The sequence below is a fragment of the Alexandromys fortis genome, unplaced genomic scaffold, assembly GCF_014885135.2.
Source record: "Alexandromys fortis isolate MF-2015 unplaced genomic scaffold, M_Fortis_MF-2015_v1.1 scaffold_86, whole genome shotgun sequence".
Lineage (NCBI taxonomy): Eukaryota > Metazoa > Chordata > Mammalia > Rodentia > Cricetidae > Alexandromys > Alexandromys fortis.
The window spans coordinates 4,385,299-4,410,464 of NW_026067965.1; the positions used below are offsets into that span (position 1 = coordinate 4,385,299).

A 25,166-nucleotide genomic window follows, 5' to 3' on the forward strand; every position below is an offset into this window, starting at 1 on the left:
GGGTGTAAAAGCCAGCCAGAATGCTGTAGAAACAGGACCTAGTGCAGGGCAGTTTGCCACTTTTCCTAGAAATATGTATGAAAAGTAGGCACTGACCTCTTCACTTTCATCTTCTGAATCCTCTCGAAGAACCATGTCGAGAATGTTGCCTTTGATCTTGAAGTCCCGAGAAGTACTTAGCTTCATGTGCTGCATCAGGTTTACCTGGGGCAGACAGGCACTTACTCAGGGACAGCTCAACGCACCCCAGTGTGTACCTGGAAGACCTTGAGTCCATCAGGTCAGAAGTGACCAGCACTGTGTTGCTGCCCGCCTTGGCCTTCAACAGGAAAGAAGTGGTGATGTTTTTACCTTGGATTTTTTCGATAGATGGATCAGAAACTTTTCATACTGCTCAATGGCAAACACAAGGTTAGGGATTGGCTTGGTTTCACGAAGAACTTTAGCCTAAGGGCAAAAGGACATTTAAATTTATATTTCAAGTTCAATAGCTTTTGAAGTTTTTCTCTAGTGTTCCTCAGACTTACATTCTTGAAACCCACTTTCTGACTGGGGAGTACGCTTGCATTGCTGGGCTTGTTCCCTCAAATGAGGATTGTCACTCAGGCTTCCTCCTCCTGAACCCTGGGATCACAGCATGTGCCACCATCCCACTTTAGATCCTCAGAGGCAGCTTCCCAGCTGCATATCGAGACCTGCCCAGTGTTTCCTGTACGATACACACGGTAACTTACTTAGTGGTCTTCTCGACGTTAGTTATTTTCAGTATTTAGTATTTCCCTTTAATACAGTGTGGTGAGGACAGGCCTGTACCTATACCTGGGCCTTTCTAGATCCTAAAAGGAACTGTTACAGCCACATTTCCTAAAGTACAGTAGCTTTCCTGCATTCACCAATTCTTAGATATCCCCCCCCCCCCCCCAACAGGGTACCTCTGTGTAGCCCTGGCGATCCTTGAACTCAGATCTGGCATTGCCACTACCGCCTGGGTAATTCTTAGGACTCTTTAGAGGGCACCTCTTACACAATTTTTGTCCAACAATAAGGCCCCCCTGCGTCTGAACAGCCAGGTAAGCAGCTTACCATGATTGTGCCCGCTGCAGCCTTCTCCTTCTCTGTGCACTTTGGGTTGTTGTTCCTCTTATTCTAAAGAAACAGAAACATTGTCTCATTCTCCGAATTCCTAGACTACAAGCTGTATCTGGGGAGCAGAAATATTGATGCAGTCCAGCTCCTGGATGTCTTCCTCTGGGGTGTGCTCTTGGAGGTACTGTGTAGAATTTGAGGGCAGGATAGCCATTGTATTCAGCTAGCACACATTTAAACAGTTAAAATGGACACTGTCAAGGTGGTAGCAGGAACAGGTGCTTTCCTGCTGGGCAGCTGTCTAAAAGGCTATGCAGATACAGTAAGTCTTCTTAGAGGTTACCATGCTTAGGAAGCGTGTAAAGGGTCACAGGGACACTTCCTGAGTTGTAGATTAGTGCGTAAGGCTCCTGGACAGAAAGGAGGAACCTGGTCATGGTGCACACCTTTAATCCTGGCACTCAAGAGGCAGAGGGATCTTGAATGAGGCCAGTCTGGTCTACGCATTTCCAAGAAAGCCAGAGCTACACAATAAATAAAACCCTGCCTGAAACAACCGTCAACGACAAAGTACTAACAGGACAAAAGAAAATCAAGACCTAAGTGAGGGGAGATGGACAAACCGCCCAGAGTTAGTGAAACAGTGCCCTATGCTATGATCTGAAAGATTTCAGAGGTACTTGGTATGAGAAAGTTAAAATCCTGGGAAATGGGGTAGAGTGTGAGGCCCTTATTAAGGAAAGGAAAAAGGAAAGCAGCTGTGGATAGACTTCACCTGACCATGTGGGAATTGAGCCATCTTCCCAGGTTTGTATCCAAGGGCATCCTGTAGAGACTACAAGTAAACCCTGTGCACTGCCCATAACTGCCGACTAGAAGAAGACCAAATCTTACAGCCAGGATAACTAAATCTGAGACAGAAACATCCTTAGTTTGCACATAGTTGAGAGCAGAACGCTAAGGGTTTTTATTGCAATCAAGGTCTAAAGCAGTGAGTGAGTGCACACAAAATGCGTCTCTATAATTCCCAGGTCAACCAATAGTGAACGAGGCTGTCAAACCATGAGGCAGAGCTAGTCCACCTGTTTGGAATAACATTTATGTACTCAAACCCAGAGAAGAGCTGTGGGCATGAAAGGGCCACTATTTGGCCCTCTACTATAGAAAATGTGCTGACCCCTGCTGTAGAGTCAAACTAGCTGGGGTTATGTCTCAGTCCTTTACTAGCTGTCTGTTTTCAGCCATTCAGTCAACCCCCCTAATATAAAGTATACTGAAGGCAGAAGCTGATGCATAGAACGATAATAGGTAAGGGCTAGGTGGTAGCTATCCTAATAAAAAACAGGACTTGGATTATAGGAGTCTGACAACTGTATTTCTAGCTATATCTATCCTGCCCAGTCATGTTACCTGATTGTTAATTGTTTGAAGAGCACTATTGAACATACAGTTGGAACTCTCAGAACTTTTAAAATGCTGGTGATCCAACATGACTCTTAAGAGAGGGAACATGAGTTGTTATTCTAGGATCCCCTTTCGGAGGTATCTCAGTCTAAGGATGCTTTATGAAATCTCTGTGGCTATATAAACATGAAGAATGATATGCTAGGCACAGTGGCACATGCCTTTCATCCCAGCACTTGGGAGGCAGGGGCAGGAGGATCTCTGTGAGTTCAAGGCTTCATCTATATAGCGAGTGCCAGGCTAGCCAGGGCTACAAAGTAAGATCCTGTCTCAAAAGAGGGAGAGGAAGAAGCTAGGTACAACAGAGCGGAAGCAGGTGGATCTCAAGTTCAAGGCCAGCCTGCACTATACAGGAGGACTGTCTCAAAAGCAAAATTGAAGATGGGGGGGATTCAAAACCTGAGTGGATGGATATATCCTATGAAGATAAAAGATTTGAAGGAATGGCATCCACAAGAAAGTATCTGAAGTGTGAGAGGACGCGCCTGCAAGCATTAAGAGAAAAAGACCAGGACTGACTCATTGCGCCAGCCCTCCATTAAGTCCTTTCTTGCCTCCAGATCACTTACTTGTACATAAGAAATGAAGGAGTAACACAAGGGCGTCAGATGAGAGCCGGACAGCTTCACCTGTACCAAAGGAGAAGGATATGAGTGTGACTGTAGCAATGAACTATTCCCCCACCCTTAGAAAAGCTGCTTTCAACTCACCAACTTTTCCACAGTGTTGGGAATTCCTCTGGAGCTCTGACACACCTGCAGACACTAACAAAGAATTCCTAGATTACCCATCAGCCATGGAGCACGTCTCATTGCTCTGACTACAGAGGAAAGGGAACATGGAGAGCCTGGCCAGACACACAGCTTCCCTTCCCTTCTTGGAGCACACAAACTTCCCAGACAACAGGCGACAATAGGTTTGCTTCTGACTTGGCCAGCTCAATGCTTTAAGACTCCTTCAGGCAGAGTTCTTAGAGCTAGGAAGTAAATCTTAAGTTGCTAGTAAAGAAGACAGGCTCCCGGGGTCTCCATCACAGTAGCGGCTGGAGCACAACAGCAGGGCACGTTCCAGAGAGGGCCGTGTCGTCTGTGCCTAGGTACTTAGTCTAGATCACTTACAGGGCATAAACTACGCAGTTCCCATCACCTGGATTCACTGAGGACCAGAAGTGGGTATGGTCATTCCCACCAGAGGTGAAATCCATCATGCCAGACAATGCTGACTTAAAGTACGTCTGCCCTGACCTGGGGAGAACCCCCCTAACTACTGATCGAATGAAAATGAAACTGTGCCAGCGTTGTGGCAAGAGCTGTGTTCTGGGGCACTCTGCACCTGGCCGGCGGGCACTGAAGGTAGGGCGGGCCAGATTATCTTCCAAAAACTCACGTATTTGACAAACGCTGTTAGGGTGCTGTAGATTTTGGACAGGTCCTTTAGTAAAGTGTCCACACAGCTGCCTGACGGCAGGGCCGTCTGCACCAGCTCATGGAAGAATGTAACCAGGGTCCCCAGCTGCATGATGATGGCTTTCTCCATGAGAGGACTTGACGGGACTGCTTGAGAAGAGGCAGCTTCTGAAGAGGAACGAAATTGATGCGGTTCAGTCTCCTCGTTAACAGTAAAGGAGAATTAAAGCAAACCACCTCAGGAAAACTAGTTTAAGGGCTCCACCTTATTACAATCCCCACCTGGAGTCACTTCAGCAGATAGGGTTTCTTGGTTCACTGAGCCCTTAATCTGGGCAATTAACCAGTCCACTTCTTCTAGGACTTTCTCGGCCTGACTCAGAACGAGTAACTGTGGAAGGAAAAGAGCGTGTGGCATGGTTCACATTGCTGGGGCAATAGCAAGCGCTGCGCCCACAGGGACCCTCCAGGCCCGAGGACAGAAGCCACTGTAGCACTCCTTAGGTGGATGGAGCTGGGCGGAAGGGACAGCAAGGGCTGTTTGCCACGGATCACATCAGCACTCACGCAGACAGTGGGGGCAGCTGTTCTCAGATTCACTACTGCAAAGTGGTTTGTCTTCTCTATCTCTATATCCTGGAAAGGGAGGGGCAAGACCTAAGACCAGTGCCTTGACCTCACTCCCCACACAGGATGCCACACTATACTTGCTGTGCTACCTGGTCTATGTCTCCCAGCTGCCCATGGATATCCTGGGACAAGTCACGAAGCAGGGTGACAGGACTCTTATGTAAGACATGCAGGCTGAAGAAGAGGCTCACCAAACTCTTACAAAATGAGGCATCCTCTAGGAGCAGGAAGGGAAGGAAGTGTGAGTCACTCATTGTTACGGCTTTTGCAGACTGGCCCGCTCTTGACGCTAAAGGGAACCCCTCTCTAACAGGTTTTGGTGATGATTCTGTAGAAAGCCGTCAAGAAGGGAGACAGGAAACTCACCCAGGCTGTATTCCTTGCAAATCTTAGACGTCCAGGATAACATCTGCATAAACTAAACAAAAGACCTTCAGTTGTTAAAACGGTGCTGGGTACGGTGGCACTTGGGAGGCAGAAGCAGGCAGATCTCGGTGAGTTGAAGGCCAGCTCAATCTACACACTGAGTTCTAGGCTGGCCAGGGCTACAAAGTCAGACTCTGTCTTCTTTTTTTCTATTAAATATTTTCTATCCATCAGTCTTCCCAAAACTCATTTTTTCTCAAACTCCCCAACCACACAATTCTGTTCCTTTCCCAGTTTTTTTTTTTCCTCTCTATACAAAACACATGAGGTATGAACGAATGAAGCTGTTTCAGTATGGGGTGAACTGTAGCTGGGAAGGAGGAGACAGGGAACTTTTCCCAGGCTAACCTGGATCTAGGACATTAGCCTCTGCCCTCCAATTCTCAAATGCAACCCCCCCCCCACCATAGGTGACAGTCTCTCAGGGAACAGCAGTTCCTGGGGGCAAGAGCCCACATGACAAGCCTTGGCCCCTAGAGCTTCAACAGGACAGGGTAGATATGGATGGATTGCTGGCTCCTATGGCATCCTTTACTGCCCTGTGGAGATAGTACTGTTGAAGAGATCCACCAAAACGGTCCTTCTCTCATTCTTTTTATGTGTGAACGCTCAATTGGATGGGCAATCTATATGTACACACACCTAACACATATATACATACAATCCATCTCTGCAGGTATTTCTACTTTGGGATTGTGGTCACACTCATGGCGTATCATTTGCTAAATTCTCCTCAAACTTTGCTTGTTCCCTACGAAATCCAAATGCTGAACTTCAGCTACCTTCACAATTAAAACTCTGTCATTTCAGAAGAGGCAGAAACATCAAGAAGCACAGGACTGAGAAAGAACCAACCATGCTAAAAAGGCTGAGGCCACCAAAGACAAACCTGTCTGATATAAACAGTGTTTATAGTCGACAAAACAAACATGCTCTTGACCTTCTCTGGCTGTATGTGCTCTGACAGAAACAATGTATAGGAAAAGACACACCCTACAGCTCCTTCAAAAACAGTTAGAGGGATACTTCTGTTTGATTTTTTTTTTAAAGTAAGCTGGCCTCAAACTTGCTATGTAGCCAAGGATAGCCCTGAGTGTACGGTCTTCCTTTGTGACAGGCATGCGCCATCACACCAGATTTATGTCTGGGAACCAGATGGAGGGCTGTGTACAGGTAAGCACAGGTCCTACCAAGCAGTCACAGCCTCAGCCCTAGCTGTATACTTTTAAGACGACACAGTTCTTGCCTTGTGAGGGGTCCTACCAGGGACTCAACAAGCACAGTTGCTACCTGAGCAGAGGAGGGCTCCAGCAGCCTGGACAAGGTGGAGAGAATCGCCATGAGCAGCAAGGCCTCTTTGCTGTTAAAATCTTCCTCTTCACTGCTCAGCAAGTTCAATAGGGACCTCTGCAAAAGGAGTGGATGCACACAGATGGGAGTAGGCATTTTGTACCAGAGAAGAGAGAGACATCTACCCAGAATGCCTCAAGGCTGGAACAGAAGGATTCAAAGCTCTGTAATCCCAAGGGGATAAAAATCGGGAAGGAAACCTGGAGTGAGCAGCAGTTTTCTGTTTCAACTATAAACTGAGCCTTCTCTTGAAAACCAGGGCCGTTTTTTGTCTTACACCCTGCAGCACACGGGGAACAAACTAGTTTCTGGTGGTCCTCATCTGCTTGGAGCTAGCATTCAGCCTCTGACCTTAAGGCTAGACCAGGCCCCAAACTCAGCTCCCCTGACGCCTGTGCTGACCGTGAAATCAGTCTGATTCGAGTATCCGTTCAGCAGTCTTCCTGACTACAGTGGTGCTCCCTACAGGAGCTTTACCTCTTCTGTCCCTGTCAGTGTTCCAGCAACAGGAAGTCCTGGGACACGGCAGGAACGTTAACCCATCATCTGTTAAAGAAACCCTGGCCATGGAACACACTGGTACTTGGACAGTTACAGGTAAGAAACGTCACAGGCTTCTGTTTTCCAGTCCAGGTATCCATGGACAAGGCCAAATTATACCATATAATCAAACCAAAAAACCTGCCCTGAGAGTTGGCTCCTTTCTCTGTCACCTTAGAAAGGATTCTCAGAGGCCCCGAGTTCTGCCTCCTGGATCCTCACTGGAGCCGTCCCAACATCTAAGGGCCGCCTCTTACTTCCTGTCTGACTCCTCCTGGAAGAGGCTAACACAACCGCTTTGCCAAGCTTCTCACCTGAAATTGCCGGATCTGGAATGTAGCTCTCTGAGTGACAGTGACACCTGCTTCTTCTCCCTCTTCTTCTGTGCCTGTGACATCTGGAAATGGAAAGAATCCTTTTTTCAAACTGACTTAGGTTTTTGTTTTGTTTTTGTTGAGACAAGGTCAAAGTAATAACTCAACCCAGCCTGGAATGTCCTATGTAAGCCCTGAACCTGTAATCCCCGTTTCGGCTTCCTGAATGCTGGGATAGCAGCTGTTCTTTGGCCCCCGCACTCTGGTACTAGGGGTTGAACCTAGGTCCTCATATGTTCTAGGCAAGCGCTCTGCCAACTAGGCTGTGTTCTCAGCCCTCTGTTTACTTAGAATTAGCGTGGGAGGTCCTTCTGTCTGTGTTGCTTTTATTGGTTAATGAATAAAGAAACTGCTTTGGACCTATAGCTGGGCAGAACAGAGCTAGGTGGGGAAAACTAAACTGAATGCTGGGAGAAGGGCAGTCAGGAGAAGCCATATAACCCCGCCAGAGACAGATGCTGAATGGAACTATACCCAGTAAACCACGTGGCAATACAAAGATGAATAGAAATGGGTTAAATTAAGATGTAAAAGTTAGCCAATAAGAAGCTAGAGCTAATGGGCCAAGCAGTGATTTAATTAATACAGTTTCTGTGTGGTTATTTCAGGGCTGGGCAGCTGGGAACAAACGGCCTCTTATTACATAGAATTTTTCCTTTAATTTTATGTGTATGGGTATTTAGCCTGCATGTGTATCTGTGCACCATGTGTATGCAGTACCCACGTAACTGTAGAGGCTAGAAGAGGGCATCAGATCCCCTTGGAACTGGAGCTAACAGACAGCTGTGAGCCACCATGAGAGTGCTGGAAAAGCAGCAAGTGTTCTTAACTGTTGAGCCACCGCTCCAGGCCCAGGCACTTTTTGTTTGTTTTTAATTAAAAAAAAAAACTATAGAGGATGGAGAGATGGCTCAGTGGTTGGGAGTGCTGGCTGCTCTTCCAGAGGACCAGGGTTCAAGTCCCAGCACCCATATGACAGCTCATAACTGTCTGTAACTCCTGTTCAAGGAATCTGACACCCTCACACAGACATACATGCAGGGAGAATATTAATGTACATAAAATACAAATAAAAATTATTTAAAAAAACAACAGATGTAATACACACACACTTGGTTTTGGTAGGGTCTCACTCTGTAGCCTCTGCTACCCTAGAAATTATGCAGGCTCAAATTTGTGGTTCTCTTCCTGCCTTTCCCCCTTGAGTGCTAGGTTTTTTATGCATGTACCACCACACCCCAACTTTGGAGGGAACTAATATTTAGAATTATATTATTTTGAGACTGGGTTTCACAGTCCAGATACTCAATATGAGCTGTGTCTGGCCTCGAACTTGTGATCCTAACTTAGCTTCCAAGTACTGGGATTACAGGTCTGAGTCATCACGCCTAGGGATAGCTAAAATTTTAGAATTAAAAAAAAAAAAGTCTGGAGGCTGATTTAATATTTTTTAATTTCACTTTCTTTTTGTGGGGACTGAGACAGGGCCTCTTTATTATGTAGCTCTTGCTTGTCCTAGAACTCACCATGAAGACCAGGCTGGCTTCAAACTCACAGAGATCCACCTGCCTCTGACTCCCAAGTACTGTTAAAGGCGTGCGCCACCATGCCCGGCTTTCTTAATGCTGTCACCATTTGCAGTTAAGTGCAGATCCTGAATCCACTAGATGTCACCCTCAGCCTTCCTAGCATCCTTCTCAGGCCCTGAATCCACTCTCAGCAGCCCTAGGGCCCTTCTTAGGCATTCTCTGATAGGTGAACGGGTAGACTCAAAGGGTTTGGTTATGGAGAAACCAAAGCAAGTTATTTATGAGCCTGTAATGCCTACCCAGAGCCCTGAGAAACTGCTGGATCCTGGGCTGATAGAACTGTTGCACGGCGCTGAATGTCTTCTGCAAACCCTCCAAGCACAGCAATGAGATGCTCTTTCCTTTCTCTTTCCTTCCCGACTCTTCCACGGAGGTAGGAATAGACGTGTATCTCCACAGTAAGACCCTAAAGAGTGGGAAAGTTGTCAACACGAACCATTAATGTCAATCTAGATATAGTACACTTTATCCTGTGTAAACAAAGGTTCTGTGAAGTTTCAGAAACTTACACCTATGAAACTGCCTCACCACTGGGTGTTTCTATGCCTCCCTGATAGTCAACTTTCCTCCTTGACTTACAAGCAACTACCGGCCTCATTTCTTTTCCCACAATTATGCGTTTTACAAGTAACCCTATGCAAGTGCTATCATTGAACAGAAGGCTAGAGCCTTTGTGATCCAGCATGTCTTTCAGGTTCACCTCTTGCTGCAAATATTGATAGATGGCATTCTTTTGTTTTTATTGTTAAACAGGACCTCATTACCCAGGATTATCTCTTAAATTCTTTTTCCTTTTTAAATTTTATGTGTATGAATGCTTTCGCCAGTATGCATGTCTGAGGGCCACGAGTGTGCAATGCCTGCAGAAGAAGGTATCAGATCCCCTGGGACTGAGTTACTGTCGGTTTTGAACCACTGTGTTCAAATGGGTGCTAGAAATAGAACTGGGTCATCGGGAAAAACAGCCTTAACCTCAGAGCCGTCTCCAGCCCCAGCCAGGCTTGTCTCTCACACTTGCTGTGTGGCTAAGTTCTGACCCACCTAGGGCTGGGATTAGAGGCTTGTGCCACCGCACCTGGCTTTACGTACTGCTGGAGAGCAAACCCAGGGCCCCAAGCCTGTTGGACAAGCTTTCTTCAGTAAGCTACATCTCCAGCCCCTATTCTGCATTTATAGCTAAGGAGTATTCAATGTGCAGCAGGGATGTAACAGTCTGTCCATCACCTTATTCTTGATGGCCATGTGCTCTGTAAGGCCGTTCACTATGACTGCATTCTTAGCCAGGTGCTGCAGTACAGGCGCCATTTCTCTCTTGTAAGTGTTTAATCTGCTGTCAAGTGTGTGTACAGTTAGGAATGTCATGCTTACTTTATGCACAATTCAGTCACTATGCAATAATATACCCTTTTCTCTCCTGAGAATGCAGTGAGATTTTATATGAGACAAGCCACACAAAACAGAAGAGAAAAAAGCCTCACTACGAGATACTCCGCTTTCACTCCTGACACACGCCCGATTGTCTCTCCCGAATTTCCTGTCTTGCAGAATCCACAATACACAAGCTCTCAGACTGCAGTTGAGAGCGGCTTACCGAGTTATGTCACAGAGGTTCTGGAAGATCCTGTCTGGGTTTTGGCCATCAGGACCACTCACGTGCCCTCTTCGTATTAGCTGCTGGACCTTCTGCAGAGCTACGTTCACTGCGTAGTGCATAAACTCATTGCTGGACCGCAGGACAGACAGGCTCTCTTCATGACTCTGGATGCTGTCTCTAGAGAGAGAGTAAAGGGAGGGAGGAAGGAGCTGAGCCTGGTGGTGCAGCCTGTAATCCCAGCACCTGGGAGGCTGAGACAGGAGGATTGCAAGTTTAAGGCTGACTGGGCAACTGAACATGACCCTGTCCAAAAGAAAAATGGGGTGAGATACAGCCACGTGGTGAGTGCTGGCCTAGAATTCATACTTCTCACTCACTAGGCCCCGGCTTCCCGTCTGCTTTAATGATGCTGAGGTACGCCTCCCTCTGTAGAAAGCCTACCTTGAGTGATGCAATTTTCAAGTGAAGCAAACTAAACCTCCTTATTTCCTACTGTCTGTAATACGGCATGCACTGTGACTCCAGATAGGCAATGCGGGGAAACTGGGCACGCGTTCTCTTTACTGAACTGCCCCTCGGCACAAGGAGACTCTTACCTGAACAGAGCCGTGAGAAGATCAGACACAAACTTCATGGACAAGAGGCTACCGTTTGTCCTGCTGGTCATTTTCGTCTTGCCTTTACCAGCTTTTTCATTGAGGATGTCAGAGAATTTCTTGTAACACATAAATAGGCTCAGGATCTCCTCAAACTTACTCTTGCTGCGCCAAAGGGAAGAGAGAGCAAAGACAAGCAGCGTCAGCTCCTTGCGCCTTGCTTCCCAGAGAAGATGGAGAGCCCCATACAAATGTCTCATCTTAGAGCAGGCATTGTGAGTCAATGGGCCCTCATTAGCATGGCATTCCCAAGTCACAGCAACCTCAGGAGCCTTTTTTCTTTCCTCTGATTTCTTCCAAAGTTCATGGAAGCTCAGTACTACCCCAATAAAATCCTTCTATTAAGAGTCAAGAGTACTTGAATTGAAGATCTGGGAACTTTGAATAAATGAAAGCTTGCAGAAAGACAAAATCCACAGGCCTGGTAGAAAGAACATTGAGTGTGGTGGCACACATCTTTAATCCTAGCACTAACGTGACGCTAGAGTAAACCAGCAAATGATAAAACTATATGAAGGGTCACAACAACCCTTACCTGAAGTTACTGATGGAGAAATTATATTCTATCAGAACTTCACACACTCCCATTATGAGACAGGCACAGATATGATTCTTGATGCCAACGCTAGTGCTCTGAGAAAAATCTGCTGATTTATCCTAAAAGACAAATACAAATTAGCGCGCTGCTAAAGCCTCCGTAGGTCCGCGCAGCCGAGGGCTCAGCAATTACCAGCTCGAAGTCTTCTAGCTCACTCTTAATCATTCTGACAGTAATGGACTCCAGCATGTCGTCCAGCTCATGGCACAGCCCCTCTTCTTCCTCTCCTTCATCCCCTTCATCCCCCTGTTGCAGGGGGATCACTCTGCTCTTATACCAGGCCAAGCAATGGTGAACGCAAGACAGCAGGTGATCCTAGAAGCAAACGAGAAACAACCACCTACGGCACTGTTCCGCAGCTCGTGGGACTCACTGGCACCACACGGCAGGTACATCTGAATTAGCAAAGCTGGGGAAGGGAAGTGTGTTCCTTCTGAAAGACTGAACCGACAGCGGTGTTTCCCGAGAACTGGCCCCGTAAGACGCTAACATTTCAGAAAGAAACTCCACGTGCTCTCTGACTTGATACCAACACCGTGAGAGCCCCACTGGGAAGCTAACCGGCCTCTAGCTCCTAGTCCTGAAAGCTGTTATAGAGACAGGGGTTTATGCTGAGGGAATCTTCGGGACACCAACACGGCCTCACCTCATGGCACTGAAGCTACATTAACGAAGACCAGATGGGATAACTCAACCTCTCCCCATTTTCCTAGTCACATGTGAGACGTTTCACTTTTTTGCCATCTCTTCCCACCGTTCTGCAGCTAGCTAAGAAAGGAGCCCTGGCCTCGTCTCTCTAGAGTTCACCAGAGTGCACACCGCAGCTCAACTGAAGCCACGCACTCCCTCCAGACTAAGGAAACAGATTTATTGACTCCTGCGTGTACCACGCTTCTATCAGTGTGTAACCAAAGCTCTGCAAGGGACAGATACGACACTCTTAGGAAGAGGTGGTTGTCATGATTAGTGAAGTACTAACAGGGAGACAGTGACCAAGAGATCAAAGCAGGGAGCTGGCTCAGCAGTGGCACTTGGTCCTCTTGTAGAGGACCTGGGTTCGAGTTCCAGCAACCACACTGTGGTTCACAACTGGCTGAAACTCTGTTCCAGGGGACCCAGTGACCTCTTTTCTGGCCTCTAAGCCCCAGGAACACCCATGATACACATACAGCCATGCAGGCAAATACTCCTACACATATCATACATACACATAACACACAATGTTATACACATAATACTCCTACACATAACATGCAATGAATAAATCTTAAAATGGGTCACTGATAATGGACATGGCAAAGTAAAGAGTAAAACTCCTTGAAAGAACTAGAAAAGGTTCGGGGAGGATGTGACCTACTGTGGTCAACCTTACCACTGAGAGTGGTGAGCCAGGGGCTGCGGGGGCGGCCAAGTCTTACCAGCGGTTCTTGTAGAATGATTTGACTTCCTTGGGTCAGAACACAAGCTCCCAGCTTCAGAGGAGGCAGCAGATCAGGTTCTGGCTCATAGAACAGCTTTAACTGTACAATGAGACAGAAAAATCAGGACTTGTGAATACTTCCTGAGTATTTAACACTTCGAGCTGACGGCACCTGAGCCTTCTAAGACATCTCCCAACTGCCCAAAGAATGACGTAACCGATTTCTATGGCTTGGCCTGCCCACAGCCTTTCAAAGTGCTGCCGGCACAGCCCTGATCAAGGCAACTTTTTCTGCTTTACTCTTACTCCCTTCTTATCGGCCTCTAAACCTGCAAAGGCAACCAGCGGTTTCAGAAAATCTGATGAAAAATACTGGGGCAAATCAAGTGTCAATGGACCCAGTGGGTTACAAAAAGAACAAGGAAAGCCTGAAGGTGGATGGGGGATGTATTAGGGGGTGCCCGGGGGAGCTGGGGTGTGTGCGAACATGATCAAGATATACTACATACATGTGCGAAGCTGCCAACGAATAAGATTCTTGAAAAGAGTATTGCGTCCTGAGTCTAAACCAGTACTATCTCTATTACCAATTGTGACAGTAACCCAAATCTTAGGTCTTCATTTGAAAACTGAGTCTACTGGTGAAAGTAAAGCTATATAAGGTTTAACCATTACAATATGCACAAAGAACATCAAACACAACAGAGCCTTAAAACAAATCTTGGCTCTTATTTGCGTCTGTCTGTCCTCTCCTGAAGTCTGCAGGGTTTTACTGGTCCACCTGCTGACCTATGTTGGAAAGCGCTGCTCTATGCCTCAGACACGTTTTCAGTTCCTGTTACAGTGTGATGATGCCTGGAAGATATGGTTTAGCTACCAGGGCACACATTATCCAGAGGAACACGCCAAAACCCAGTGAGGAGTTTCCGAGAGCAAAGGCCTTCCAATAGCTTAATATCTAAGACCTTAATTTCAAATGGATTTTTCTCCCAGAATTACCATGAAGCAATGGGGATGGCCTCCTATCAGTCCACATCTAATTGCAGGAAAATGGTGGACTAGGGGCCTACCTGAGCCCTCCCAGTGGAGAATGTTATATAGCTGGTTAAAAAAAAAAAGATTTTGATAATGCTTAATATAAGAATCTTGAGAATTTATTTACATGTGATGTCTTCATCTGAACTTGGCTCATCTTGATGGTCCTTTCAAGTGTGTAATCGATTTAAAACATCTTTTGAGTTGGGTGCTGTGGTGATTTGAATAAAAGTGGCCCCCAAAGGCCTATAGTGAGTGGCACTATTAGGAGGTGTGGCCTTGTTGGAGGATGTGTGTCATCGGGGGCAGGCTTTGAAGTCTCAGAAATTCAAGTCAGTTCTCTGCCTGTGCTCTGTGATCCAGATATAGAACTCTCAGCTCCTTTTCCAGTACTGTGTCCACTGCACGCCACCGTGCTTCCAGCCATGGATTAAACCATGGACTAAACCTCGGAACTGTAACCAGCCCAGCCCCAATTAAATGTTTTCCTTTGTAAGAGTTGTTGTATCTCTTCACAGAAACAGAACCCTAACTAAGGTGTGATGGCAAATACTTTTTTTTTTTTTTTGGAGAGGGTTTTTCGAGACAGGGTTTCTCTGTACATTTGGAGCCTGTCCTGGAACTAGCTCTTGTAGACTAGGCTGGCCTCAGAGATCCACCTGCCTCTGCCTCCCGAGTGCTGGGATTAAAGGCGTGGGCCACCACCACCCTGGACAGGCAGGGATATACTGTGAGACCCCACTTCAAAAGAACCAACCAAGCAATTTTCTGAAGCCTGAAGTGGTGGTGGATGTTTGAAATCCCAGTACTTTAACAGCAGAATTAAAACTCAGAAAAGGGGCTGGAGAGATGGCTCAGCGGTTAAGAGCACTGACTGCTCTTCCCGAGGACCCGGGTTCAAATCCCAGTGCCCACATAGCAGCTCAAAACTATCTGAAAATCCAGTTCCAGGGGATCTGACACCTTCACACCAATGCACATAAAATAAAGCTAAATAAACCATAAAGAAAAAATTAAAACTCAGAAAAAATCAAGACAGCTTCAACTGCATAATCATGAGTGCAGTGCAGCCTGGACTACACCCATGTCTCAAAACATATATATAATAAAACTGAATAGTTCCATATAGTGTCCTGATTTAAGGAGAAGACTGAGACTTCAAGGAAGATTTAGAGGCTAGCAAGACAGCAGCAGGTCAGTGAAGCAAGGCGTGCCTACAATTCACTCGCATCCTAGTTGTGAGCTGTGCTGTATTTACCAGTCTGAAAAGCATCATCCTGCCTCATTTGAACCCTATGAGCCATAGAGACAGCTCACCTGTGAGAAGAGAGTCTGCATGATCGAACTGGCCAGCTGGGAGTTCCGGCGAAGAACATCGTAGAAGCCCTAGAAACAACACAGGGACAAGATCATTCTTTCTCTTACTTGGTTCTCGGTTCTTTTTTAATGTGTTGTCTGTGTGGGGTGGGGGTGGGGGTGGGGTGACGGATATGCCACAGGTGTGTGGGTGCCTGTGCAGGCACAAAGAGGACACTGGATTCCCCAGAGCTGAAATTACAGGCAGTTACAAGCCACCTAAAACAGGGCTGGGAACCTCAGGTTCTCTGAAAAGAGCTAAACACCCTTTAACTGTTGTGCCATCTCTGCAACCCATAAAATTTTCTTACTTTACACGTATACTCTAAAAACAGTATTTTGAGCTAGGTGGTGATGGCTCGCGCCTTTAATCTCAGCACTCGGGAGGCAGAGGCAGGAGGATCTTTGTGAATTTGAAGCCAGCCTTGTCTACAAAGCGAGTTCCAGGACAGCCAGAACTGTTACAGAGAAACCCTGCCTCAAAACAAACAAACAAACAAACAAACAAACAAACACAATAATAACAACAAAAGAAAAAAGAAAAAAAAAAACCCTCAATCAAAAAAAAAAAAAAAATCCCAGCATTCTGAGTTCACACTGAAACTACAGATTTGAGATTTAAAATACTATCAATATTGAGCAACTTGTAAGCATGTCTAATCTTTCTTTTTATTCTTTAATAAACAAAAGGAAAAGAAATTATTTTATTTATTTTCTCATAACATTTGAAGGCTTAAGTGTTTCCTTTCCATTTGTTTTAACTATTTTCTTTCCATTTCTAGCTATTCAGCGCTAGGGCGTGTAATTTTCACAAACCTTCCCAGGCTGTTGCTCTTCTCACAGCATACACTACCGTGTATCTTACGAAATCACTTTAACAGTGGTTATTGTTTGGTGTTGCTGATGCTGTGCAATGCAGCACAGCTTTAGTTTCTCCTTTTAATTTTTTTTTTAAATATTTATTTATTATGTATACAACATTCTGTCTGCAGGTATGTCTGCAGGCCAGAAGAGGGCACCAGACCTCATTACAGATGGTTGTGAGCCACCATGTGGTTGCTGGGAATTGAACTCAGAACCTTTGGAAGAGCAGGCAATGCTCTTAACCACTGAGCCATCTCTCCAGCCCTCTCCTTTTAATTTGTATGCCTGCATTTTCCCTCGTCTTGTAGCAGACAGCACCTCCACTATGATAATCAATCACCGAGAACAAATACCTTCATTCCTCACCAGAGGGACAGCACTCGTCCTGGCACTATTCTGAGGATGAGGAAGCTCCTTCCTGAACTCAGTTTGCTGAGAGTTTCTAAAAGATTTGGGGGGGAGGGAGGTTGAGACAGGGCTTCTCAATTTAACAGCCTTGGCTGTCCTGGAACTCGACTTATAGACCAGGGTAGCCTCAAACTCACAGAGATTCTCCTGCCCCTGCCTCCTGAGTGCTGGGATCAAAGGAGTGCACCACTACTGCCTGGTTCTAAAAGATTTTCTCATAAAGGAATGTTGTTTGAGCAAGTTATGTATCTCTGCAGCATGTGTATGTGCCTGTGCATGCATGTGTGTTCCTGTGCAACATGTGTGTATGTGCCTGTGCCTGCATGTGTATGTGTCTATGTATCTGTGCAACATGTGTGTATGTCTGTGGAGCATGTATGTCTGTGCAGCATGTGTGTATGTGCCTGAGCATGTGTGCTGTGTATGTGTCTGTGCAGCATGTGTGTATGTGCCTAAGCATGCATGTTGTGTGTCTGTGCATGCATTGTGTATATGTACCTGTGCATGCATGTGTGCTTGCATGCATAACAAAGCCTATGTAGCCCAGACTTTCATGAATTTTTATGATTCATCTTCCTTGGTCACCCCAGTGCTAGGGTTACAGATGGGGTCATTATGCTTAGCTCCCCCCAATTAATAGCTCAGTGATTAAGAGCATTTGTTACTCTTGCAGAGAATCTAAGTTCCATTCCCAGTACCAACACCAGGAGCTCACAACTGCCTGTAACTACAGCTCCTTGGCGTTTGCAGGAACCTGCATTCACACACACACAAACAAATACACACATACACACAATTAAAAATTAAAAAAAACTTAAAAAATTAAGGGCTAGATGTGTGGCTCACTGGCAGCATGCAGGAGAGAGAGGGACAGGGAGAGAGTTTCGGTGTTTGCTAAGGCATGCCACGAACTGTGTAGTTCAATTACTGTGCACTACCCCAGAACATCTCATTTGGCTTTAAAAGTCATGCTGCCAGAGAAAATGTGATGAAATGAGAAAATGATTACAAGCACAAAGTCAGATGACCAACCTATATAAATTTTACACACATGTGTATATATAAACAGTAGAACCAGCACTACTACTAAACCAATCTCTGTGCATGTGTGTGCGCATGCGTGTGCCCGCGTACATATGGAGGCTAAGGGTCAGAACTGAGTCTTCCACAAACACTCTCTACCTTAGTTTTTGAGGCAGCATCGTCCAGGGAACCTGGACTTTGTAGCTGCCTGGCCAGTCAGCCCTGGAATCCTCCTATCTCCACCTCTCAGCAACAAGCATTTGACGCTCCCTGCCACTTTCCTAACCTAAAACAATTTTTTAAAATTCCCCCTATTTCGACAATAAACCTGAAAATCCCAGTATCTATCGACTTCTGTAGCTCACTCAATAAATATTGTTCTAAGATGACAAATGAACGCCAGGCGTAACAGCACTCCCTGTACTCCTAGCACCTGGGGCGGCAGAGGCAAGTAACACATCAAGGATTAAAGGTCATCAGCTGCACAGAGAATGTGAGGCCAGCTTGGGCTGCATGAGATCCTATTGGGGAGGACCAAAAAAAAAAAAAACAAAAACAAAAACAAACAAGAAAACACAACAACAAAAAAAAAACCCCAAAACAATAAAAACTGTTCTCTAAAATAACTTTGATCCTCATTTGGTTTTTAATTTAATTTTTTTAATTTATTCTTCTCTCATATACTACATCCTGACCAGTTTCCCCTCCCTCCACTCCTCCCAGTCCCCCCGGCCCCCGCCCCACTCTACCCTCCTTGTTGAAAGTGTCTGATAGTCTCCACTCTTCCACAGAACATCTGTGCTGAAATATATGACATGCTGACTACCTCAGATACTAGAAATAGCAATGTATCTTTCAAAATCACTGGGTCCTGTTTGCAGCAGCTGGGCTATGTATTTGTTTTCTGCTTGTTGCTAACTCTTCTGACATTTTATGTTATGTGACTGAATCAGGTCTGCACCTAAAAAACAGGAAGGAAGGAAGGAAGGAAGGAAGGAAGGAAGGAAGGAAGGAAGGAAGGAAGGAAGGAAGGAAGGAAGGAAGGAAGGAAGGAAGGGTCGTCTTCTTACTAAAACTGAGCTAAGTGTATTAGAGATTTAAGAAAGGCAACTCTAAAATTAATCTCTGATGAATCTGAGGTAAGACATTGTAAAAGGGGAAAGCCAAACCCTGAACCTTCTAAGTCTATCAAACATTTCTTGGTTCTGTTTTTGCTTTTTGATGTAGCTCTGCCTGCCTCTGTGTGGTGGTTTGAGAATCGCCCCTATAGGCTCATGTCTGAATACTTGGTCCCCAGGTGATGGAACCTTTGTGAAGGATTAGGTGTGTCTAGAGGTAGGCTTTGAGGTTTCAAAAGCCTCCCACCACCTCAAAGTCCCCTGCCTCTTGTTGGTGGATTCTGATACAAGGGGTCAGCTGCTGCTCCAGCGCCATGCCTGTTGTCAAGCTACCCGCCACGACGGTGAGGAATTCTCTGGAGCTGTAAGCCCCAATTAAACACTTCTTCCTAGAAGTTGTCTTAGCCAAGCTGTTAGCATGCAACAGAAAAGTAGCTAAGACACTCTGTCTCGCCAGCACCAGGAGCTGGTGACACCACACCCAGCTCTTGGAAGTTTTTTTTTTTTTTCTTTCCCCTTCTCGAGACAGGCTTTCTCTGTGAAACAATCCTGGCTGTTCTGGAACTCATTTTGTAGACCAGGTTGGCCTCAAACTCACAGAGATCCGCCTGCCTCTGCCTCCCAAGTGCTGGGCTTAAAGGCGTGCGCCACCACCGCCCAGCATTTTGGAAGTTTTTAATGCTAGTTTAGGTATGCAAAAATTTGAAATTTGAGGCCATAAAGTAAGGGTATGCTGTGTATGACAGACAGAACTCACAATGACAAACTTGGTGTGAAATTCAGATTGGCATATTAGCCGTACATCTAAATATTTCAGATTAAACTAAAATGGTTAAGACATATCAATTATTTACAATTTTACAACTTACTATTACTACCCACTGACTAACTGCACAAGGGCGTATCTACTGTATTCCTAGAACCAGAAAAAGACTGACATAAGGATTGTTCTCTGGAGGGGTCGACACATATTTTTCCCTTTTCCTGACTTACCTCATAAAGCAGGAGCCGAACATCAGCCTGCTGTCCTAAGCATCTTCTCAAACTGTCTATGATCTCAAGGCAAAAGGTTTCATTGGCAACAGCATTGTAGCGGCTATGCACGTCCACCTGCACCTGGAAGGGAGAGTGCAGCTCGTGTCCAGCCTCCTAAAGCAGTGTCCACTCAGGAGGATGTGTCCTTGGCCAGGGAAACATCCCAGGCCTAGCTCTCCCTGCGCTAAAACACAGGACCCAGGCGGATGTGACCATCATCACCACGTCACTCATCCTGGTTAAAGCTGTTCTAAAAAGGTTTACTTGAACAATGCACTACTCAGGAAGGTAGACTACCTCATGCAATGTAGTTATGACAACCCAGTAGTCATGATATTCATGATTTCATTAAAAACCTTAAGACTTCCATAAAAGTCTAGCTCTTAACATCCGCAAACACCGAAGAGCTTTAGAGATAGTCTTGTTTAGATGTGCACTTACTAACAGGCAAGCAAAACACTTACATATAAATAAAATCTTTAAAAAATAAGTTTTAAAAAAAGCAAAATGGAGCAGATGAGGTGCTGCTATTTTATTTAACCCAATATATCCAAATGCTTCCATTGGTAGCCCTACTAAAGAATGCAGAATTCAGAAAGAAGCTGTGTGGACCGTGGCTAACTTTGCAACAGAGGCCTCTCAGGGCCAGCTGACCATGCTTGTCTACTCAGGAGTCTTGGGGCTGCTGCTGAATCTGCTCATCATCATTGAGCCAGCACCATGTCTGCCTGCCCGCCTTCATGTCCCACCATGACGATGATGGACTGGACCTCTGAACGGTAAGCCAGGCCCAATTAAATGTTTTCCTTTATAAGAGTTTCTGGGGGCTGGAGAGATGGCTCAGAGGTTAAGAGCATTGCCTGCTCTTCCAGAGGTCCCAAGTTCAATTCCCAGCAACCACATGGTGGCTCACAACCATCTGCAATGAGGTCTGGTGCCCTCTTCTGGCCATCAGGCATACACACAGACAGAATATTGTATACATAATAAATAAATATTAAAAAAAGTTTCTGTAGTCATGGTGTCTCTTCACAGCAATATACATACATACATACATATATATATATATATATATATATAGAGAGAGAGAGAGAGAGAGAGAGAGAGAGAGCGCGAGAGAGAGTTTGTTTTGTTTTTGTTTTCTTTTGTTTTTCAAGACAGGAGTTCTCTGTAGCTTTGGAGCATGTCCAGGAACTTACTCTGTAGACCAGGCTGGCTTAAAACTCACAGAGATCCATCTGTCTCTGCCTCCCGAGTGCTGGGATTAAAGGTGTGCACCACCACCGCTCCGGTTTATATATGAATTTTATATATACATTTCAATCAAGTGTCTAGTTCAGCAGCTAAATAAAGGCTCTTCTCTGCGACATCAGACAACAATAGTCTAACACAAAGCAAATCTGCTATTAATAAGTATGGGATGAAGACAGTTCTTACACTTAACAATTCCAGCGCGCAGGAGCCAGAGGCATGAGGATTACTGTAAATTTAGGGCGGTCTGAGCTACTGAGACCCATGAAGGAACAACAACAAAAAAATGGTTATATGCTATTGGGCTTGAGGCAACGTGCGGCAGCCAGTCAATCTAGTGGCCCTTACCTGAGTGACGCCAATAGACTGGCTGCACTGAGAGGATGACAGGCTGCCTAAGACTTTGAAGTTCTTCAAGAGCAGCAAAAACCCAGCAACTGCGGATTTCCGGGCATCCAGCTGGCTAGCTCAGGAATTCACAGAGAGGTTAGCAGCACAGGAATATGCAATGCAATGAACAAAAATTTCACACGGAGGAGAATGAAGTACGGACAGCCAAGCACCAGCCAAGCCTAACAGACTCTCCCAGCTCGAGACAAGGCGCCAGTGTCAGAGCAACTGGCCGCACAGGAATGCAGTTGGTGGTTTCCATTACCGAGTTAACCTCGTGACTACCTGTACTTTTACCCTGCTTGCGAGACTCCACGGCAAGCCGAAGAATCCTGAGCTATAAACCGGGCTAGAACTCGAACCTACATACTGAACAACTACGGAAATTGCTGAGTTTTGCTGGGTCTGAGTGAGTGCATCCTTCTACAGGATTCCTGTCTATGCAGGAGCACAGTACTTGATGGCACGTGGAACTTCCAGCCAGAAAAATGACAGCTTCCAGCGGCGGCTCACTGATCAAGGCATGTTACAGAGATTGTAACATATGACCCTGCCATGCAGGCATGCTTTTGGTGAGGGGTAATACAAAATTGTCAATTCCAGAACAGAGATAACAGCTAGGTGCTGGTTATTCTTCTGGACATGTATGAAAGCATTACAGCCAATTTGGTAACTGGGTATCCTGTCCTCAAAGTATTAAATGCCTCCCACGTATCAATGTATTGTATTACTGGGAGACAGTGTTAATCATCTCCAGCTTATAGACTAGACCATAAAGGAAGAGGGGTCAGGTGGCATTGGATGCGCTCCAAGGAGGACACATGCCCCTCAATAATCACAGGCTACCCCAGTGATTGGGTCACAATTCTGCTGCTCACTATGGGGATGGAAGAGCGGGGTACTGGAGATCACAACACTGATGGTAGACTATTTCCAATACCATGTGCTGTCTGTCTACCCTTCTTTGGTCACTTATCATGTCTAAGCCTAGCTGTCCTGCTGCAAAATGAGAATTATAAATAATATTTGCACTTCCTGAAGTTACTCGGAGAATTGAGAAGCACATAACACTCTACCTGCCGAGAGTGTTGGTCCTGGCTAGGGGTCCACATGACCGCTCTGAGCAGGGGCAAGCAGGAGATAGCAGAGATAACTTCCATTAGAAGGTGTAGCCCCCTGTGGCCCCAACGAGTGCCACATACCTGGCAAACATAGCTTTCCGCAAGACGAGGATCAAGGAGTCTCTCACCGACATGCTGACTTTGAGAAGCGGCTGAAGAACAGAGCAGATCACCCCACATTAGCGTAGCCCCTTTCTGTGAATGCCAGTAGGGTGTTGTGTGCTTGGGTCTGTGTGGACAGACGGTCGATGCTGACGACACTCAAAGACAGCAGCGCCCTTTGAAATCGTAACTTGCAAGTTGTTACTGTCGGGCACGGTGATACAGGCTGCAATACTGTGATACTGTGTTTACTTAACCAGATACTGTATTTATTACTTAAATAATACTGTATTTATTTAAAATTTACTTAATGTGATACTGTAATCCCAACAGTTCAGGAGACTAGGGCTGGAAGGCTGTACCAATTTGAGTCCAGCCTTGACTACCCATTGAGTCCAGGCTAGCTTGAGCTATAGAGTGAGGTGCTGTTTCAAAAATCAATCAATCCAACAAACAAAAGAGTAGTTTGAATGCCTTCATAAACGCACTGTGCTGACTAATTTCTTAAGATTCTTTCCCGGACTTGACTAATTTGAAAACGAGCTGAAGGACACAGATACATAGGGAACGGACTTGGGAAGCCGTCTGTCTCTGTGCATTTAGCCTTCCCGTAGGGAACTGTTGGACTCAGGGTAAGCACGTGTTCTGGCTAGGCTGCTAGCGCTGGGGTCTGGGAGGAGAGCCGGGCGTCAGCTGGCTTACCTGCACTGCCTTGAGCAGCCCCTGCACCGTCTGGAGGGGCAGGAAGGACAAACAGTCAAAAGTCTCTGTGACTTTAGAACAGCTCTGCAGAATTAAAGGTGCGTATTTGACGATATCCGAAAGCAAGTCTGAAAGCAGAATCCGGAGAGTTAATTGCTTCGCATAACTATAAAAATCGAGACAAGGAAGCATCTAAATCTATACAAGGAAAGAAATGCTGAGTATTTTGTCTCTTTGTTAAAATGAACTTTTCTATTGCCAGTGCATATTTTTCCCAGTGTTATCAGGATAGTTTACCCATTTTTTTTGGTGATAATACAACATAGCAAACTTAAAATGTCTAAAAGAAAGAATACAACCCATTACACTGATTGCACAATTGCCAAATGTGTTCATCTCTAAGCAAAAGTAAGTCAATAAATAGTGAGGGTTTTTTTTTTTGCGGGGGGGGGGGGGCAAACATGGTTCTATCAGGAATATATAAGGCATATTCTTTTTCAAGAATTTTAGGTGGACGATGGTGGTGCACGTGTTTAATCCCAGCACTTGGGAGGCAGAGGCAGGTGGATCTCTGAGTAGAAGTCAGCCTGGTCTACAGAGTGAGTTCCAGAACAGCCAAAGATACACAGGGAACCCCTGTCTCGAAAAAATAAAAACAAACAAACAAAAAAAAAGAATTTTATATGTAGTCAGAATACAAGCAAAAATATCTCAAATGAGAAAAAGTAACAGACTATCAAGTACCTAGCAATTTTAAACGTATTACCTAACAAATAGTAAGGACAGAATTTAAACAGGAAGTGCACAAGAGGAGGTCACTGTGGGTATTTTAAAAGATCAGGAAAAAGGATTATTCAAGATTCTAAAGAATTAGTACCATTTAGTGCACAGAAACCCAGAATGTCCAACTATGCAGGAAAGTCTAAAAGGTTAAAAACCACACAGAGGGGAAGGGAGGTCAGCGAACAGAGCGAAGGATCCGGAATAGTGAGATCAATGTGAAAAGGGCCACTTGAAATGTCAGGATAAAAACCCGAGGCCAGGCACTTTATATTTGCAATCCTCCTGCCTCAGCCCCCGGAGTACTGGGATTACAGCTGTGCGTCATTACCAGGTCTGGTGAGAGACGACGATTTAGAAAAGAGCGCACGGACTCCAGTGGCAGTCACTGGTATTTTGAGAACACTAATCTGGTGACACTATGGGGTGGGAGCTACAGGGAGAAAGACAAAAGCCACCTTGGAAACCAAGGAGGGAGTTGTGACTCAAAAACTTATGAGAATTAATCTCATACAAACTATGTTCTCTGGTCACAACTTAGAAACCAGTAACAAGATGACACCTTGTAAAAAGAAGAAAGTCCTCAGATACTGGGACACTAAATGAGCCACCTCTAAATTACAATGAGGGCTAAAGAACAGATCACAGGGAAATTTTAAAAGATTTGGACTAAATGGAAACTCCAGAAGTGTGGGACATCTAACAAGACATTTAGAGGAAAACTCACAGCTTAATATTTTTCAACAGAAAAGAGAAAGGTGTGAAATTAATGAGTTCTTTTTTTTTTCTTCTTCTTCTTTTTTTTTTTTTTTTTTTTTTTTTTTTTTTTTTTTTTTTTTTTGTTTGTC

The 25,166-nt window shown here is 45.4% G+C and overlaps 1 protein-coding gene across 3 annotated transcripts in view; it reads right to left on the bottom strand.

Annotated features, from left to right (window-relative positions):
• The window catches only part of Fanci (FA complementation group I), a 52,171-nt gene that overhangs the window by 577 nt on the left and 26,428 nt on the right, over positions 1 to 25,166 (bottom strand). For 2 of the 3 annotated variants that reach the window (XM_050153989.1, XM_050153990.1), the window contains exons 15-37: positions 23,539 to 23,666; positions 22,816 to 22,886; positions 21,572 to 21,686; positions 19,931 to 20,053; positions 15,486 to 15,554; positions 13,132 to 13,233; positions 11,846 to 12,028; positions 11,651 to 11,772; positions 11,056 to 11,220; positions 10,457 to 10,636; positions 9,105 to 9,271; positions 7,217 to 7,299; positions 6,303 to 6,419; positions 4,953 to 5,004; positions 4,676 to 4,803; positions 4,524 to 4,592; positions 4,239 to 4,347; positions 3,937 to 4,124; positions 3,261 to 3,314; positions 3,120 to 3,179; positions 1,084 to 1,146; positions 352 to 447; positions 97 to 204 (exon numbers count right to left, since the gene is read on the bottom strand). In XM_050153989.1, coding sequence (XP_050009946.1) covers positions 97 to 204; positions 352 to 447; positions 1,084 to 1,146; positions 3,120 to 3,179; positions 3,261 to 3,314; positions 3,937 to 4,124; positions 4,239 to 4,347; positions 4,524 to 4,592; positions 4,676 to 4,803; positions 4,953 to 5,004; positions 6,303 to 6,419; positions 7,217 to 7,299; positions 9,105 to 9,271; positions 10,457 to 10,636; positions 11,056 to 11,220; positions 11,651 to 11,772; positions 11,846 to 12,028; positions 13,132 to 13,233; positions 15,486 to 15,554; positions 19,931 to 20,053; positions 21,572 to 21,686; positions 22,816 to 22,886; positions 23,539 to 23,666 — 2,552 coding nt within the window. The remainder of the gene's footprint in view (positions 1 to 96; positions 205 to 351; positions 448 to 1,083; positions 1,147 to 3,119; positions 3,180 to 3,260; positions 3,315 to 3,936; positions 4,125 to 4,238; positions 4,348 to 4,523; positions 4,593 to 4,675; positions 4,804 to 4,952; positions 5,005 to 6,302; positions 6,420 to 7,216; positions 7,300 to 9,104; positions 9,272 to 10,456; positions 10,637 to 11,055; positions 11,221 to 11,650; positions 11,773 to 11,845; positions 12,029 to 13,131; positions 13,234 to 15,485; positions 15,555 to 19,930; positions 20,054 to 21,571; positions 21,687 to 22,815; positions 22,887 to 23,538; positions 23,667 to 25,166) is intronic. The other variant, XM_050153991.1, reaches the window with a different exon arrangement.